At 41.4% G+C, this 20,748-nt stretch overlaps 1 protein-coding gene across 1 annotated transcript in view; it reads right to left on the bottom strand.

The window, feature by feature from the left end:
• The window catches only part of LOC119436324 (trans-Golgi network integral membrane protein 2-like), a 53,176-nt gene that overhangs the window by 22,251 nt on the left and 10,177 nt on the right, over positions 1-20,748 (bottom strand). The window contains exons 2-4 of the mRNA XM_049657017.1: positions 16,661-17,044; positions 13,802-14,113; positions 6,052-6,132 (exon numbers count right to left, since the gene is read on the bottom strand). Of these exons, the coding sequence (XP_049512974.1) occupies positions 6,052-6,132; positions 13,802-14,113; positions 16,661-17,044 (777 nt within the window). The remainder of the gene's footprint in view (positions 1-6,051; positions 6,133-13,801; positions 14,114-16,660; positions 17,045-20,748) is intronic.

The following is a 20,748-nucleotide window of genomic DNA, read 5'->3' as shown; positions in this document are numbered from 1 at the left end:
CAATATGGGCCATCAGGTAATTAGTTAAAAATTTAATTAGTGAATTTTTTTTGTTGATTAGTCGATTAAGCATTTCAATTTTTTGCGCTATTAATGTCCGCCTCCTCGAGTAGACCTGCTCATGAACTAGAATTGAGCTACCTGCCACAGGCAACCTTAAATAAATTTTGGAAGTGTTCGCTGAAACACCCTGTATATATATATACACATGGGTAGGTTTCAGAAAGCTGGTCGGGCCCCAGCCCCCCCCCGGAGAAATGAAAACTTTCCGCCTATGGCGAGCACCATCCTGAATTGGTCTGCTTTTACCCTTCCTGCGTCCAGGTTGGCCTGTTTCTTCTTGAATAACTTTACTCTTTCCCTCTTCAAATAGAGAGAAATCTTAGACCTCACTAACCTATGGTCACTGCACTTTAACTTACCTAACACTTCTACATCCTGCACTATGCTAGGATCGGCAGAGAGTATGAAATCTATTTCATTTCTTGTTTCTCCATTAGGGCTTTTCCAGGTCCACTTCCTGTTGCTACACTTCCTGAAGAAGTTATTCATTATTCTGAGCCTATTCCTTTCTGCGAATTCTACCAACATCTCTCCTCTAGTGTTCCCAGAATCGATGCCATAGTTGCCAATTGCTTGCTCACCGGCCTGCTTTTTCCCTACTTTTGCTTTGAAGTTACCCATGACTAGAGTATACTGAGTTTGTACCTTTCTCATCGCTAATGCAACATCCCCTACTTTTCGTTGAAGTTGCCCATGACTACAGTATACCGAGTTTGTACCTTTCTCATCGCTAATTCAACATCTTCATAAAACTGTTCTATTCCTTCATCATCATGACTGGAGGTTGGGCGTAGGCTTGTGCTACCTTCATTCTATACCTTCTATTCAGCTTTATTACGACAACTGCTACAGTCTCATTAATGCTGTAGAAGTTATCAACATTGCCCGCTATGTCCTTATGGATTAGAAATCCTACCCTGAATTCTCTCTTATCTGGAAGACCTTTGTAGCAGAAGACGTGGCCATTAGTCAGCACTGTATAAGCCTCACCAGTTCTTCTAACCTCACTAAGGCCAATAATAGCCCAGGCAATGCCTGATACAGTAGAACCCCGCTGTTACGTTTTTCACGGGACCGTAAAAAAATAACATAAGAGCCGGGAAACGCAAGAGCCAGGAAACAGGAAAAATTGAGAAATGGGAGTAGTGTTGAACTGCACACAATATTATTTTAATTCTTACGTGCGACACAAAGTAGTTTCGCCCGACAGCCGAAGTATCGATTGCGATGAGCTATACAAAGTAAGAATAGTAGTTTTATTGTCTGTATAAACTTGTAAACATTCGGTTATTAACTAATTAACAAACATGGTGTCAGCGCCCACAGGCAAACATGAACACATCACACTCGATGAGCGCGGACACGCGCAGTTAAGCGCCGCTGCAGAAGCGAGCGAAGTGACCTTCATGCTGTTGTCTATCGCTTCAACCCAAACTGAGCGCCGAGAACACGCCGCACGCACAAAGCCACGAGCCGCCGACGCACCTACACTGCGTAGAATCTGCCCCCACGCAGATCGCTTTCAAGATACGGCCCGCGGGACCGCGCGCGCGCCGCCGCGCAGTATGATGCCAGAGCACAACGTATTTCTCACGTAGCGTAATGCTGCCTCTGTGCTGCGTTGTCTTCAATTATGAAAGCTCATTAAAAAGATAGGGTAATTTAAATGCTACGTTAAGCATCATGCTGTGTCACGTGTTTTTGGCCTTTTGAAGAATTACATGCATCACAGAATGAACTAGCGAAGTGATTAGTCTAGGCATGGGCCACCATCCTGTTTGCCACTGCTGCAGAGTCATTCGATAAATCCAGATTATCAAACATGCAATGGCCCATACGGAGGACATGTTGTGGTTCAGAGATACAGTCAAACCTTGTTAATACGTAGTCGGCCGGGAACGACATTTAGGTATGCACTAAACAATGTACGGATTAACCGCCAATGTCACTTCAGTGGCTACTTACCGGCTGGAAAAGAACTACGTCACGATGCTCTCAAACATACACTCTCGGACAGGCTTTATTCGAGGGTAGGCAGCAAGAAATTGGTTATGTTCACTTGCCACGATGACGGCAGCTTCGAACAGAACACTACGACAACACCACGACCGCAAGCACACTGGCGGAACGAAGAAAAAAAAAAGAATGTCACAGTTTCACCCGATAGGCGAAGCATCGATTGCGATTGCAATTTAGTAGACAACTATACGAACTAAGGATAGTAGTTTTATCGGTCGTATAAAGTTATAAACATTCACTCACTAACTAAAGATACGTTTGATTCGCCTGCACCGCCTGAACCAGTTCACGAGGTGCTGCACTTTGCCATTCGTTTCAGCGGTGCAGCAATGGCGCCCGCTGAACCACGCCGTTCGTTTCAAAAGGTGCAGGAAAGGTGCAGGGCTGGTTCATGATTTTGCTGCACCCACTCCACTGTCGGTGCCGCCTTGGTGCAGGCGTACAGGTGCGCGGCAGCAACGCAGCAGACGACACAGCACATGGGCGCGAGCGCCGTTAAAACCCCGCTTATGCACGTCTGATGTGTCTACGCAAGTGTGGTGTGTATTTACGCCCCAGAATTCGATCATATCTGTAGTTCAGGACCTCTCAAACTTACACACTCCGTGCACATTAGTCGGACATAGCATAACGCCTGCACCGCGTCTGCACCTTGGCATTCGTTTCGAGTGTCGCGCTGTGCCTGCACCACAGAAATCGAGCTGCACAATTTCGGAACTTCTCGTGAACCACCGTGAACTGGTTCACAGTGGTGCAGGCGAATCGAACGGACCTTAAGTTAACAAGCACGGTGTAAAGCGTGCACACGTAAATATGAACACATCTCTCTCGATGACCTCGAAAACTCAATGTCACAACGCTGAAGTGAGGAGGCGTAGCAAGAGCAGCCAGTGTGAATTGACCTTCGTGCCATCAACGCAAACTAAAGGTTGAAAGCAAAGCGCACACGAAGCTACTGGCACTAGTTGCACTTTGTTCACATCGCAGATCGCTTTGAAGACGAGGCCTGTGCGGACGACACTTTCTCTACGTCGCAGACTGGTTTCAAGATAGGCGCCTGCACGGCCGCCGTCGAACGCCCCCAACTTTCTCGCTTCCTCCACTGTGCCTCACAGCGCGACAGAAGCACGCTTGCGCCCCGCCCCGCCTTTATCCCTCGTGTGCGCAAGATTGGATTGAGCCGCAAACGTCGGTTGACCCTCTCAAAGGCCATGTTTCTGTGTGCTGCATTCGGCGACAGCTGTTGAGCAGGAAATGCATCATGATGGCCATGTTTCAAGGTCCCTATCGCTGGTGGCTGTCGTCCGGGTGTTGCAACTCGAGAATCGAACATTTCTGCACATGAAATTCTGCTGATTTTGTGCCTGTACGTGAAGAACTAGAAAGAAAATAGTACGCACTAACCATTTGATGGCAAATGAGCAACTACGGCTTAAGCGGTCAGAGAATACATGGGATTCAATGGGGGCTGGGTGGGGGAATCTTCGCGACTACGTTTAAACCATTAAACACATTAAGCGGGTACATATTAACGAGGTTTGACTGTAGCGATGAAGTGCTGTTTGAGAGCGATGGGCATAAGGCATAAATAAATTTCTATTCGGTGAAGGCAAAGTTCACTGGTTTCATTCTTGTGTTATTGTCAGAATTGGAGGACTGCTACATTTTTTTTTTAAATCAGGTCCTGTGTCATACAGGTGCCGCACAGTGGATCTTCAAGCACAATAGAGCCCGACAGGGATTTAATTTCTCGAGAGCGATTGGCTCCCCTCTGCAGCTTGCACAATTGGAGCCAATCGCGATTGAGAATTTCGATCCTATCATTTCTCAATCACAATTGGAAATGCACCATGTGACACCTGTATTAAATTTCAATGTTGTTTAAGAGCTTTAATGTCAGTTCTACATTATTTTTATACTTTGAACACAGACGATTCCCGTTTTAACGCGAAAGCCTTAACGCTTTCCGTACCACTCCAATTGGGCATCGTTAGCTCTCTATCGATGGTCTGAAACGCCGCTATTGAGACCTTCCGCGCCTCTCACGGACATACTGTGCTATTGGACGTGAAGGAGGAGCACCATATTTTAGTTTTCTAAGCAGTTCGCTTTTTTTCCCGCAAGGCGGTGATTTTTAAACACGCTCCAAAGTTTCGCGATTGTCAAAGGAGAACGAAAAAAATGACCGCCCACTATCGATGGTTTGAAATGCCGCTTTCAAGACCTTCCGTGCCGCTCACGGACACACTGCACCATCGGACATGAAAGAAGAGAAACTATATTTTTGTTTTCTAAGCAGTTCGCTTTTTTCCCGCCAGGCGGAGATTTTTAAACGCGCTCTGAAGTTTTGCGATTGTCAAAGGAGAACAAAAAAAATGGCCGCCCACTATCGACGGTTTGAAATGCCGCTTTCGAGACCTTCCGTGCCGCTCACGGACACACTGCACCATCGGACATGAAAGAAGAGAAACTATATTTTTGTTTTCTAAGCAGTTCGCTTTTTTCCCGCCAGGCGGCGATTTTTAAACGCGCTCTGAAGTTTTGCGATCGTCAAAACAGAATGAAAAATGTCCGGCTCTAGAAACGACGAGCGCGCTTCGGGAGATCGCAGATATCGTGATTCCACTGCCTCTGCAGCTGATCTTATCGATACATTGAATAGCAGTGAGTCAGAGGACGCTAACTTTTCGTCGGACTTTGAGTCCTGAAAGCGACGATGACACAAACCAGCCCGGAACATCGGCGGCCGCAGCCCGGCACGCCCAACTGTAGTGTTTGCAGTTAACTTTTTGTAGCGGAATAATGTTCAATGAAAAATAGATTTTTTCTGAGATAATGTCTAATAGATGGTAATACATTTTGTATATCTCATAATTTTTGTAACATCTTTTTCTTAGTAGATACAAGCATGTCTTTACAAACTTCGTTAAATTTTATCGCACAATCTTGATTTTAACAATTTATATCTTTTGTATCGCATAAATGTCATTAATAAAACTTGTATGCATGAAAAGTGCATTCATTTTGCTTTCTGTTTATGTATTACATTAAATATTGAGTGCAGTAGTTCTTTCAGAAAAAAAAAACATCTGCCGTAACATACAAAAACACCTATTTTCCCTATGGTAGAGAAAGAGATAAAATGGCTCATGGGTTGAAAAACTGACTGTCCAGCGTTTGGCACCATAATTGATGGGAGTTAAACCCACGACCATTAGTGGGAGTCGAACCCACGACCTTTGGCGTTAATTAGGATAAGAGTTAATTAAGGCCATGACCATTGGTGGGAGTCAAACCCAAGGCCTTTGGTGTTAAGGCGCAGTTAAATAAGATAGAGTTAAGGCATTCGGACCCACGACCTTTGGTAAGAGTCGAACCCTCGACCTTGGTGTTAAGGTGAAGTTAATTAGGGCACAGTTCATTAAGGTATAGTTAATTAAGGCACTCGAACCCACAACTTTTGGTGGGAGAAAAATAACAGGAAGTAACAACGCATTCGAATAAGAATGTCCAAGTAATTTAATGAATGTCTCGTGAGCGCGCAGGCTTTTGCCATCATCCTCTTAGCGTATGCTAAAGTCACTGTCAACATTTAATGTCATCACTTTAACTTAATGAGTGAACTTTTATGTCCCTTCGGTCAAACTTCACAGGCAGTTGACCATTACTTATATCACTGTCCACTCACTCAAGCCTTGCACCAATGCTCCTTCATTTTGGGATGTTAGAATCGGGAAAATACTGCCAAATGATTCAGCGGTGTGTATCGGTGTTTTTTTCTGCCTCTTGTCTAATTCCATCCGCCAGATAATTCACTCAATTTCATAGGTCCCTTTAGGGTCGAATTAACCGAAGTCAGCTGTACATCTATAAAATTCTTCCACCATTTTCAAACATGTCCAATTCACAGGCAACGCTAGTTTTAACATCAATAAAAATAAACAAAAAGTGGGTATTGCCATTACTTACCTGAACTAGAAGCAGGAGGCATTGCACCCAGGTCTTTCGCTAGATCTGGCGACACAACTGTATGCTTCTGCAGCCCTTGTCCTGTGGCACAAAAGAGAATAAACTAACAATGTAGAAATAGATGCTGGTATTGTCAAGGCACAAACATAGTGAGAGCCATATGCAAGTGGTGACAATGAACAGAAGAATCATTACTACAAAGAACCACAGTAGTGAAATAACAGTCACCTGCAACCCAATGAACTTACAGCTGAAAAGACTTGACCAACTTCTGCAAAATAAATTAAAGCCATCCTATGTGTTCAAGTGACACAATTTAGAAAGGAGCGCAAACCCCTGTCAAGCTGAATCGATTTCAGTTTTTTGTCTGTGCCGCCTACATCATGTATTAGATGTGAAATAATTTTTTTCTTTTTTTTTTTTTTTCTTCAGAGAAGCACACACTGAGCACTGTGCTAGGAGAACCTAAACTGACATGATCACGGTGCTGGGCCAGTTTGAATGGCCTTCAATTTTATGATGTAACATTCGTTTCCTCCCAGTTTCCTTCCTCCATGCCCTCAATGATTTATTAGTACAAGTCAACTAAGAGCATGGTGCTGGTGATATTTCAGTATGTGCTACCTAAGCTGCATGACGCTTTGTCTCAGCTCGCGTTCCTTTTCAGATTCAGATTTATTATAGTAATGTGGTACATTTTAACAGGCACAGAACAAGAAGCATGACAGGGTGTCCCAAAGTTGAGAACTGTCAGAGGGACACCCTAATACAAAATATAAATAATGTTATTAACATGCAGCACACAGTTGCTTATAGATATTATACATAATTTTAACAGAACATTTTATACAACAAGCATCAAACTCTACAGAAACACCATTGGCAAAATACCACAGCTAAGAAAAAAAAAAAACAAGACAAAAGAGAGAGAAAAAAAAAACAGTATACGTAACTAGAATAATAAGATGCACGGTAACAATAACCAGGTATATTTTCTAACAAGAATTTCCCGAGTAAAAAAGAAAAAGAATGCAATGAGGAACATGATTTGATTTCAGATGAAATGCTATTCCAGTTTGATATCCTGGCTGAAAAGGCGGTTTGCTTCCCATAGCTAGTTCTAGCTTTTGGGACCCGAAAATCCCATTTATATATAATTCTCCTCCCATAATATCAGTATCCTTCCTCTCTATGAGTTGTGACTACTTTTGGGACTAGTAGGTTTTGTCACTCTGCAAATCTGGTTTTGTTAGAGCTGATAAGATTTTCCCTCTTTGTGTAAATGACGAAAAATGGAATATTTATAGCTTATAACAAAACAACTCGTAGAGAGGAAGGATATTTATATTTGGTTATATGTATTGCCCCAAGATTACACTCAGTAAGAAAGATGACTATGAACATAAGAGTAATGATAAAATAATGTGGGGCTGGAAGTAGAAACGTGTTTTAATAATTACATGAATTACAAAAGAAACTTTTTGAAGCAGCGATGTGACATGAAGATCAAATGTGAGGTTGCCTATCAGGGGTTACACCAAGAAACTTGGCACTGTTAGAGGTAGAGCGTGATTGTCAAGCAAAACTGCTAAGCTACATCTATGTGTAACTGGGGAGAATGGAATACCACAAATGTGGTCTTAGAAGGATTAATATGTAACAGGTTTGCTTTACACCAAGACTGGACATGGCGAAGATCGGTGTTAAGTTTTTCTTTAAAAGAATTGTGGGATTTGTCAACAGCGAAAATGGTAGTATCATCAGCATACAAAATACAACTAGAATGGCAAAGTACTGTAAGTAGATCATTTTTAATTTTTTGCTGAAGGTTGATCATTGTCAATTTAACAATTTGTGATCGATTACTAATGTAGTTGCTAATTAACTGTAATGGTGGGCCAGATATACCAAAGTATTTAAGTTCGTGTAACAGAATTTCATGGTTAATGGTGTCAAATGCCTTAGTAAGGTCAATGAATACAGCTCCGACCGGCATACCACTATCTACTGCTCGTTTGATGCAATCAGCAAAAGAATGAAGAGCAAGTACAGTAGAAAGGCCTTGGCAAAAACCATATTGATAAGGAGACAGCAGATTAATTTTACAGAGGTACTTTGTTAAACAATTAACTGTTTTTCAATGACCTTACTAAACAACAATAGCATGCAGATCGGCAGCAATTGTTAATAGAAGCTCTGTAAGCTTTCTTGTAAACTGGAACTATTTTACCAATCTAGAGGCAGCTCAGCTAGCCATTGTCAACCAAAATGGAGTTGGACGATGAGGGCCAATATGCCAAGCACTATGCACATGGCATCTTCCTTGAGTGACGTTTCTCTTGAGTGTGCGTTAGAGATGAAATGTCATTTCTTCATGCCCAGGGAAGATTCCAGTTCATGAATTAGTTGATCCTAGCACGTACAATTGCAGGCACGGCTCTCCACAATGAGACTTGTTACATGCATAGGGCAAGGTTTTTAGAAGGATAGTCTAACATTTTAGATTGATTTGGTGCATTCCTTTAGAGTCCTTTTAAAGCAATGAAGCACAAATAAGCTATTCGGTATATTTACCTGTAATCGTATCCTTTTTTTTTCTTCTTTTATTGAGTGCACCATCTTACCTTGTTCCTTATCCAGATCACGACAAGCATATGGTATCAAATGACATGATGCTAGTAAAATCTCCCAGATGTGGTAACATGTTGTAAATGGTAATGTCATAACAGCCTCCTGCATTTTCAGCTATATCGCGCGACTGTCCATCACGCATCATTTTAAGCGCCTCTAAGTGGCGATTATCAGCGAGACCGGCAGAAGTACTCTCAAGTGCACTAAGCACTCTCCTGTGCTAGAGTCGTCTAATGCGATGTTCTCTTTAGGACGACGACGTGGGAATCCTCGGGTCCCATAACCGCCGCACGGGCAGCGAACGTCGCGTCAAGCGCATGCGTGCCAGGGAGAGTTGGGAGAGGGGAAACTTTCCTTCCGCGGGCGGCGCGCGGGAATCTCAAGCGCTATCAGCGCCACCGGGTGGGTCACGTGAGATCCCGCTGATATCGCCCGGGTCTCTTTGGTCCCCAGCAAGCGGCGATGGCGGAAGTCTCCGCCGCCGCTCCTGTATTCCCGCACGTGGTTAGTCAACCGCGTTCTTGCCGCGGCAAACGCCGCGGCCTCCCCGTATTCCCCAGTTGGTAAGTCGGAAGCCCTTCTTTACCTAGTGTATTATTCTCTTCGAGGGAACCCTCAGCGATGTCAACTATAGCTAGCTGGCCTGCTCGAAGTGTTAGTTGCAGACGTAATAAATGCTTTCCGAGTGTACACGTGGTTGTCGTCTATTGTTTCCTCGAGCTTGTACCGGACCGCGGTTGATGCGCAGGCATGCGCCAACCGCAGGGCTCGGTGTGTCGAGGCAGAGGGCCGTTGGCATCCCCCCATATCCCGACAACGTACACCCATATTATAGCGTTCTCATGCAATATAGCTAAAATTGTGGGAGGCTGTACATTGTGCAATTCAACAACCACTAGCAACTGTGCATGCAATTATTGCCCCTGCTGAAATTCTTTGATTTGCAGGAACAAGTTCACCCAATAAACAGTTTGTACTATTAAGTTCATATTTCATTTGTTTGTCAGCATGCTACATGTACTTCAGGAAAATTTGCTGTTGGGCTAATTGGTACATGGTGTTAAAAATGAAAACAGCAAAAAAAAAAAAAAATTGTGACAAGAAAAGCCGGACACAATGCTGACTTGCACCTGCAAGTCAGTATTATGTGCGTGGCTGTTTCGTGTCTGTTTTTCACTGTTTCCTTTCTTAAAGGGCCCCTCACCAGGCCACATAGCAAATTTTGGTTATATGCTGGAAGTTGTTATGTGCCCTCTAGGGAGCGTTCTACCGCAAGAACTTTTCAAATTGGTTCATTAATAGTCGAGATAGAAATATTTCAGTGCCGCGAACCCATGATTTCAGGAGGCGCACGTCACCACCAACATAGACACTCTCTTCACTTGCCTCTGTTTAGCCACCACAAGCGAAATTCCTTCTCTGCATTTTCTTATACCGGAGCTGGAGGACCGCGCGTGATGCATACGTCATGGGTCCCGCGTTCTTCTTATTTTTTTTCCTTGCTTTTTTTGCTGCACGGCGCACTTCCGCTGACAGTCTTGCGCGCGGGCTCTTGCGTTTGTCTCGTTTCGCGGAGCGCACGATTTTGTGCGCTGTACACGAGAGTACCTGACTAGCAGTGTAAGTCAGTGCTACATGAACACTGAGGCAGATGCAAGCGGATTACAGAGCATGATCGCGCGCTGGAACAGGTTATAAAATGACATAGTTTCGCTCTCTGCGTGTGCAACTGAACAACGTCGGAACAAGCAGATTAAATGGAAGTACTTCTCTCTTGCTACACAGACATTCATTCGGTTTGTAGGCTTTATTACTTCTCTAAACTTTAATTCGTCTATAGAAGCAACAGATTAAACAAATAACTGATGTTGCCTTCAATAATTCTCAAGGTCATGTGTCACTATGAGCAACGTCACAGCACTGCAATGTACGTAGGCACACTTGTGTGATAATGTGTCGACTCTCCCGTTTGGAGCGCGGCAACCGCGAGTAGAAGGGCCCAGGGCGTTTGGTTTGAAATTTCAGCTCTTTTCGCAGCGCAAAGCGGTGTAATACTTTGCAGGCACGATCGTTAGCGCGCATTGTATGCAGTGCGCTTGTCAGTTCGAAATAGCCAGACCTAGTGAGGGGCCCTTTCGGGCTAATGGCACCCCCATGACAACATAAAAAAATAATAATAATTAAATTCCTGGGTTTTACATGCCAAAACCACGATCTGATTATGAGGCACACTGTAGTGAGGGACTCGGGATTATTTTAACCACCTGGAGTTCTTTAACATGCAACTGCTAATGAGACTGGCTTTTAGCAAAAATACAAAACAATAATATTTTCGATTGTGAAAAGAAGTACAGTATCTTTCGTTATGAGTGGGATATTCGTGCTGGCAGGGGCATCTCGATTACCATGGATGAAAAGTTTGTTTCTTCTGTTGTACCAATTTCATCACCTTTAGAACTTGTGTGCATGCACGTCATCAATAACAGAGGTTGTATTTCTGTGCATGTTATAGGCCCCCCAACTGCATCAAGTTCTTTTTGCGATCACCTTCATGACGTTTTAAACAATTTATTCTATAGATTTCCTAAGTCACCCATGCTCTTTCTAGGGGACTTTAATTTTGCAAATATTTCATGGCACAGTGGTGCTGTTACTGTGAAGAAACTCTTCAGAATGCATGCACTTTCTTAGTATGTGTCCCAATTTTAACCTCATACAGCTTGTTCACATACCCACTCTCGCTACTGTATTCCTGACCTCATTTTAACTACTACGCCAGACTTTGCTTCCAAACCTAACTGCCTCCCTGCCTGGCTGGCTTAAGTGATCACTTGCTTATTCACTTAAAAAGCGCATGTTTGTTCTAAAAAGAGTTTTAAGATTATTAGCGATTATAATCATGCAGATAACGTCTGTTACAGCCAAAATGGAATCATTCACTGCAGCTTACATCACTAACTTTGACGAGCCTTTGGCTGAAGAAAACTGGCTGCGTAAAAAAAAAAAATTGTTGACCCTAATAGATCACTATGTAATTGCAAAGAAAATACCTTTCAACCCTCGCTAGCCTTGGTTTAACACTACTCTTAAGCGCCTGCGGAACAAAATGAAAAGGCTGTTTCATTGCGCTAAGCTAACAAATCTTCCTGACCGCCGGTTTGCTTACCATCGGGTGGAAGATGAGTACATCCAAGTGACAACAATGATAAGAATATTTTTAAACTTTACTTTGCCTTCATTGCTACAAACAAACACGCTCAAATTTCGGAACAGTGTTAGTGGCACTAATACATACTCCACACAATTAATGTCTCCTGATGGAACCAGTGTTCTACTGAATCAGTGCTGTAACATTTTGGATTATGTGTTTGCTGCTTTTTTCAATGATGATACCACTTAATAGAATGGGACATTGGCATAGTTGGTATTATCTAAGACCATGCTTTATCAAAGAGCACTGTCAATTTTCCAAGCGTAACTAATTCAAGTTTTTCTGTAATGGATTCAAGAATAGTTGACTCGGTGTTAGCCACTTAATTCAGAACCAAAAGGTTTTTTCTTGTGCAGGACTTGACAATATTAACTACAAAATGTCCAAATGTACTGAAATGTTTTTCTGCTGTTATTCTTTTTAAAATTTACCCAGTCTTGCAGTGCTTATCTCTCCTGCAACATTGGAAAGAAGGGAAGGTGGTTCCAGCCCTGAAGTCAAGTAATGCACATGCTCTGGAGAACTGTCATATTTCAATGACAAGTATTCCATGCAAAAGTTTAGAAGATATATATTCTCACCTTATTGACTTCTTGGAAACCAACACATTTTTTCATCATAGTCAACATGGCTTGAGAAAGATGCACTCATGTGAAACCCAACTCTTGTGAACCCCAATTCATGTGCTTTACTAAAAATCTATTCGCTGCCACTGACAATTGACCTGACATTGGCTGCACATTGTTAGACTTTGCTAAAGGTTTTGACTCCATGTCGCATGATTTACTTACATAATTTACCGTGGCTGTTCGGCATCATTAGCCGGCTAACAATGGTTTCAAATGCCAATTTCGAGACCTTCCACGCCACTTACACTGCACCATCTGATGTATAGTAGGAGAACTGAATTTTCATTTCTTATAGAGTTCGTCTTTTTCTTTTTGAACGGGCTCCGAAGACGCGCGTGCACTCGTCGAAGTTGAAAGCGAGAACGGCCACCTTCTGAAGCGGCATGCGCGCTCCGAAACATTGCAGAGCTCACGATTTCGCTGCATCTGCGGCCGATTTTATCAATGGCTCAAGCAGCAGTGAGTCAGATGATGCTGCCTTTTCATCTGTCTGATTCTGAGAGCGACCATGAAGGAAATCAACTTGAGGATGCAACCGCTAGTTCGTGCTCCTCCACCAATTGAAGCCATTTAGCACTGGCCAGATAACATGGAGACATACCAAAACTGCCAGAAATATTACGACAGCAAAACTCGGCAGAAAACAAGAGTTCATTGGAAGAATTGCAAATGCCCGCTACATTTAACACCCAGGATATGCTTTGCTGCATGGCACGCCCAACTGTAGGGCTTCCGGTTACATTTTTGTAGCACAAGCAGTTTTCAAGAAAAAATGTTTATTTCTTCACAGATAGTGGCTATTAGATAGTGCATTCATTCTGCTTTGCTTTCATGGATGGCACAAAATTTTGAGTGCAATAATTTCCTCGGAAAAAAAAGTTTAGTATAACCTACAAAAAATGGCCATTTTCCCATGGTAGGGAAAGAGTTCAACTTAATTTTACATTGACCCAAATGTACCTGTCTTGGATTAGGAAGTTTTTTTCTAACCAAACTCAGTATGTGACAGCTAATCATTTTTCGTCTGGTTGTCAGTCACTTCAGGTGTCCCGCAGGGGTCTGTTCTCGGACCTGTTTTTTTTTTTTTTTTCATTTCCCTAACTGCGTCACGTCGTTCTCAATTAATTTATTTGTCGACGACTGTGTAATATACTATAAAATTACTCACCCCCCCCCCCCAATCCTGCCTACATGACGACCTTCAACCATATCCCCTTTGGTGCAACCAAAGTGCAACCATTGAGCTGCTAATAGCATGTTAGCAAAAACGAGCTCTTACCTTGAGAAGGTTGACTTGGCAGAGCTTTTGTTCCATCAGTGTCAGTTGGTGCAGGTGGAGCAATCTTGAGAGTGGTTCCTGCTGTAGGCTCCTTAAACAATACTGGAGGGGTCTGGGGATTTACATTGGGTTGGTTGCCACCTACAGGTGCTTCAATGTTTTCAACATGCTTTTCGCCTGAATTTTTGTTAGCTTCAGCTTTTTGCAAACCATTCACAGTGTTCTGCACATCAACCTTGTCTTTAGGTACTGGATTGTTAGTTACATAATTCTCGTCCACATGAGGCTGCTTCACTGAAACAGCAGCTGCCCCTGAAATAGAGAAATGTAAACAATTTCTGTCAGCATAATTTGCCACTACAGGTGTTACTGTGCACTAGTGAAGCCCTTTGTAGCTCAGGGGCTCCTATCTAAATAGACTGAAACAAAAAGTATTTTTCTTGCAACCACTGCATCGAATTTTATTATGTTTCTTACATTTAAAAGAAAAAGTTAAAATCTAGTGACTGTAGCAAGCAGATTTTTTTTATTTAGGCCGTCGATTTTTCATAAAAATTGCTGGAAATCGAAAAAATTGAAAAAAAGGGGTTTATCACGTTTACAACTCTAACTCAACAAGAAATGATATCACAATTCTGTAGACTACACCTACTAATACACATAAAGAGGACAAAATCAATGTATTATACACCCCTCTGAAATATACCACTACTTTGTGAGTAGGACTTTTGCAAAACCCTTGTAAACATTGTAACAAGTTAATGTACACTGTAAATTAATACATCAAATTTGTCCATTTAGATTTTATTATGGATGCAGTTTACAGAACTGCAATATCTGTTTTGGTGCTGAGTTATGAATTTGTAACCTTCATGCATAATTTTGTTTTTTACTTACCAATTTTTGGCAATCTTTGTAAAAAATTCCAAGCCTTAAATCAATTTTATTTTTCCTAGAGTCACTAGAATTTAACCTTTTTCCTAGAGTCACTAGAATTTAACTTTCTCTGTCTCTGTGCTGTTCTCACACTCCAAAAATTGGAGGAGCAAGTTCAATGCACAGGAAGGTGTTAACCATAAAATATGACATGACCAAGCACATTTCACTGTGGCTTGGTGAACCAGTACTAACTTCATTAAAGGCACACTAAAGTGAAGATGCATCTTATAGACCATGTAATATAGGTGGCTATAAATATCACCACCATATGTTTTGTTATTTGTTTATATTAATGAACAGGCATGCAGCAAGTACAAATGGCTTTTTCACCCCATTTTGCTGAGAAGCATTAGCTTATATGAACAGAGAATTTTTATACAAGGTGCAAGAAATTTTGATTGGAATTTCCAGAACCAAATATAAAATTGTCCTTAGTGTTCCTTTAAGCAAACCCTCAAAAAATGTATTTGGGGCAAGAAGGTCTCTGCACGCATACCTACTGCATGTAAAATTTTCATCCTGCAACTTGGTGACTCCCTCAAAGATTATCTTAAGCACAAGTACAGAATTACAATAAACTTTGCTTATAGCAAATAATTTATACCAAACAATTAGTTTATGGGCTAGACTGCACTTCTCTGAGTGATAAAGTGCATTTTAATTAACTGGAACAAGACATGATGGAGTGCTGCTATGCTCAGTAAATGTAATTTCTATTATTTATGATAGTGTTCTTATAATCAACTCACTGACTGCAAAAGCATATCAACGTTGATGGTGTTTAGATGGACAACTGATAAATACACACCGACTTAGACTGAAGAAAGATGCTTAATTTTTCTATAGAAATGAATGGACATATACAACTGCCCTCGCAAATATCTTCAAAAACAGCCCTGTGGCTGCAACGAGTCCCTAGATAAGTCAAGGAAGGACAGCTCCCCTTTTTCACCAACATCAGTGATATCGATATTCAATAGTTTGTTGAAGCATCAACCAAAGACATTCCAAAACTATTTGAGTCTCAAGATGTGGCTAAGTACATAAATAGCCAAAGAGGCAGCCTCTACACAGCCCTTTTTAATCTGCTTGAGAGGGCCGTAGAAAGCATACAGGTGGCAACCTGCTTTCGTTCTGGTGCATGAGAACATGCCCACATGCATAGTCCTTGGGCTTCGTGACAACCAAGCAACAAGGCACGCAATAAATGCACATCAGTACAAATGGTTCTGGTATGTTTGCTTCAACTCACAAGTGCAAATCAGCCAAAAATAAAATGCAGTCATGGGAACCTGTGGTTAGTTGTTAAAGTATCTGCCACTACTATGCAATTTCAGGAAAAGATGCCAGAATGTAAACAGCTGAGTCCCATGCGATGCCCTAACAGTTGCACCACCAATCTGAAGCACTCAAGTCACTCCAGAAAATAGCTAGAAATATTTTAAAAATGTATAACAGTGAATGGTCGGCGACTTTACACCTAGGCAACTCAGGACCGTCTACAAATAGCACTGACAACATGACCGATTTCCATGGCTTTGATTCCATCTGAATTTTTTTTTTTTTTTTTTTCAAATTGAACATATAAGCACCATACAAGGCAGGCACTTTCACTTATCTGAATTATTTAACAGTATTTAAGGAAGAAAGTTATGTCAGCACATCCTGTATATTTCTAAGTTTAGGTCATAGATATGACAACATATCACACTGACAGTTGCACTGACACTGACTGGCCAATGACCATGTAACCACAGTTGTTCTGTTATCTTTAGAAAGTGAAACTGAAGGCCCTGTGGCCTTACCACCTTGGCACAATGTCTGGCAGGAATGCAAGCCATATTAGCAATTCGTGCAGCAGCAAGAGATGACAACTTCACACCACCATGCAAATTAACATGAACAACAATGGAAACGCACCTGCGCCTTTGGACAATTTCTTGCTGCTGTCCGGGACAGATGGTCTATCATCATTTTTGTGCTGCTGCTCCAAATTGGGGTGTGTTGTCGAGGGCACCAGCTGAGGCTTATCAGAGACTAAGCTTGTAGTTGCAGCATTTTCTTTGTCCAGGTTGTCTTTAAGCTTTTTGTCCTTTGTGTTAATGTAACCAACTTCCTTGTCTTCAGGAACAACCTTAATTTGTTCATCCCCTTTGCTTTCTGCTGGGTCAGCAGCGATTCTGTTTGGTGCACTCTTTGCATCATGTGTTAATACCACCATGTCTAATAATGTTGTGCTTTCTGGTGCTCCTTCATGTTTATCAGCCGTTGCATTTTCATTTATAACATGTGCAAGAACACAAACTGCAAGAAAAAAGAGAAATAAGCAGAAAAGTTGTCTAAGTTACATGTTTATGCTCTGGACCATTATCTTACCAAAATCACAGGGATACGCTACTAGAAATAAGAGGAATCACTTTATGGTAGTGCATTTCAGTAAGAAATGTGGTCGATACTAACAAAAGCCACATCTGTTAACAGAGTAGACATAACACATCTGTTATGTTTCTACCAAAAGAGATGATGTGCATGACTACACTGGCACTGATGGTCACCGACCTCCTTCACGAGTGCAAAAAGCACTTGCAGGAGCCTCCATGCAAACTGAATGCTGGCCTCATATGGGCAACAAATCCATTGCAAGACATTACACACACTCAGAAAGTGATGCAAAGGAACCAACGTGCTTGCATGGCTAAAGTGGCTTGGTGCCACATCACGTTACTTCCTGGTGTTCACCTGTTTCAATGACTACAATCACAGACTGCCAGAAAGGACTCACACTGAGCTTGAAAGAGAGCACCTTTCATTGCTGCACCATCGCAGAGGAGTCAATGCGGCATGGTTTTCCACCTCATTTACCGACCCTACACAGGTGGCACACCTTACACAAAAGGTACATTTTATTACATCTGCATTCTTCCTTTAGAACATCACTGCCATGCAACAACCAGCCCCTTAGTGCTGACAACAACATACATTACGCCTAAGTGAGATGCACCTTTGTAACCCACTGCTCAAGAAAGCAATTATTTATTACTTTAGTTTATATATTATTTTATGTGATGCATTTTATAGTGCAATAGAATTTGGTGTTTTTAGTTTAAACAACCATTTGTGTGCTGAAAGAAGTATACCATTTATTCTTCCATTCATATGAAAATTCAGTATTAAGGAAGCTATGGAGGACAAAAATTGTATGGGCCACGATGCACAGGAAGTAAACAGTTCTCAAGTTTACATCAGTATGATCAGTTCTGCTTATTATAAGCAGATTTGTACTTGTCATATCGGCAGACCTACTTGCAAAATTCTTTAGTTGCTTGTCATGGTTTTTTGGGCTAGTTGGCATCCAGGATTTTCAAGTTCAAGAAATGTTATTCTCATGTATATTCTCTCCTTTGCGAGTGATTTCATGCAGTCAAACTTACTCGTGCTCTGAATAGCAACATTGATTAGGATTCGTACCAACTGTTGCAACGAGAAAGAGCAACACGAAAGCTATCAGTACCACTGCTTAGTGGACGGTAACACCCTAAGTAGTTGACCGATTTTTGGGTATTTTTCCTATGATGTCTTTAACAAATACAGCCATCTCTCAAAATATGTAAGAAAAAATGACATATGGCATACAATTCTAATTATGACAAACAACACTTTTAAAAGATTCTTTGGATGAAATAGTCTGCTTGTTTTGAGCTGTTCTTGGAAAAGCTCTGCTACTTATTCAGGTTTATTTTGAGAAGATTTCTCACTTGGTGGTCCAAACTCATCTGGTCACTCTGGTTTCACCACAATGCAGCAACATACTTTTAGCATAGCACTAGCAGTAAGGATGAAAAGTAACTAAATCTTCCATTTAGAGCTTGTCATGTCCACCTTAACAGTTTAGCCTTTCATACAGTCTTATCTGACAAATGAGCGTGTAGATTGCTGTTGAACCTTTGTTGCTAGTGTGCAAAGCTCATTACTGAATTTCGAAGTCGATATCCACTTAAATGCATACAGGATGCGAATGCCTGAAGATGTTGCCACCCAGGTATTACCATGCCTTCACTGCAATGGCTGCAATAATTTTCCTTTGATAACAAGTGGAAATACTAGGGTAATAACATGCTACATTGGGTTGAAGTACAAACAGTATCACCGAAAAAAATCCAGTAAACTTTCACACAAATAGCAAAAAATGTCAGTGACAGGTCGGAAATGCAGTAGCCAAATGCCTTCTCAAAGGAAACATGAATAGTCAAGCATGTCTTCCAATTCTCATCTTCGCTCTCCTAGCTATCCATGGCCTTGTTTTAGTGCTGCCATGGTTTTAGTGCAAGCAATGCCCATGTCTCTGGAAGGAGTAAATTGGCTCTGCTCAGACTTTTATGGTGCATCTGCTCCAGCCGCGGCACACACCTGCTTACGCTCTGTGCGTCGATCACAAGGTTATTTCTAAAGGAGGTCAGCCTAATCCCTCTGCTGATCCATTTTCGAGGTTCCCTATACTATTGTCCTTCCATGAGTTGCCAACTTTGTTCCCATGCCCACAGACTTTGGCCATTTTTTCAAGAGGTGCACAAATGCAAGGTGCTTGTTGTTGCTGAACTACAGCGACTCCTCCTCTTTAAACCTGTATCATCTATAAGGCAACTATTTGCCAGGAATGTGCACAGCACACTTGCATGGAAGAACCTTTTTCTGCATACTTGATTTGTCACCAACCTAAGTCAGCCAGCAGTTATTAACCATAACCAAACTTTTAGAATAAAGAGCAGAAACAGGAAGCCGGATTTGCACCTAAGAGTTAAAAAAAAAAAGTGATGCTTATGTTCATACACACATTTACAATTGAATTACTTTTAAGAAACAAAGCTCTAAAACTAAAAATTTCACATTTTCTAAGGTGGAGTGTTTGGTCTAAAATATCAATTTTATGCTTTGCACAGTTTGGATAGTGCATGTATTTAGCTTTCAAAAATAAAAAAAAGTACTTCACTATGCCTGACTTCTAAAATACTTGTTTAATTCATTTTAGTTGTCGCATCGACTGGAAAGTGGGCTTGCCCCAACGTGAAGTCTCGATTTCGTATTAAGTTTTCATTACATAAAAACAACTTGTGTTTTACAGCATTACTCATTTTTGTATTGCAACTTTCTTTTTCTATGTAGTGCATCTTACAGTCATTAGGGAGGTAGGTGTCTGTAGCTCTCATGCACTCTTTTGTCTGCTTATGATGGCGCATGCTCTTCAGAGTATGTCGCATCTGTGAAGGACCCATTTCATGCTTTCTTTTTTTGGTTTTGCTGGAAGGAAGAATGCAAAGACTGACAAGACGAAAGTTTTATGGCAACCGCTACAACGCAAGCATGCTAAAGCACCTATAGGTCACTCCTGAACATTTGTGTACTTCCATGTGCCCACTATTGATGGACTCGAGGCGGGTAAAAAAAAAAAAGAAGAAAAAAAAAAACTTCAAACTGAAAGTTGAAGTAAAAAAGCAATCAAGAGACTGCAGGAAGAGACAGAAAGACTACAGCAATATTCATCACAAAAAAGACTAATCCTGGGATATTTTGAGAAATCAAGCTGTTTGACACCACTTTATTTGCATTCTTCTCAGAACGCGGTTTTAGGAAACTTTTGAACATTTTTTTTAAAAAGGTGCTGGGAGTATGCAAACTAAATTTTGTGAACAAGTCAGTTATTGCCTCGTACAGCTTCGGAACTACAATGAATAACCTCAAGCTAATGAGAGTTTAGTAAACAAATAAAAAGCATGCCGTAGTGGCACTTGCACTATGCAAAAACAGAAAAAAAAAATTCTTGCAATGGTTTTTTTACATATTTACTAAGCTCTATTTTCAATTGTGTAGCATACCACTGTCCTTCCTTCTGCAAAATTCAACAGCTCTGCAACTAATAGTTATTACAAGAAAGGTAGATTTGTGAACTACCGAAACAAAAATAGCAAGAAGCTAAAATGCTTTTTCAAAGATTTTGTGCTTTACAGAAAAGC

The sequence above is a fragment of the Dermacentor silvarum genome, chromosome 1, assembly GCF_013339745.2.
Source record: "Dermacentor silvarum isolate Dsil-2018 chromosome 1, BIME_Dsil_1.4, whole genome shotgun sequence".
NCBI classification, from domain to species: Eukaryota; Metazoa; Arthropoda; class Arachnida; order Ixodida; family Ixodidae; genus Dermacentor; species Dermacentor silvarum.
This window is presented reverse-complemented; position numbering and strand designations above follow the sequence as displayed.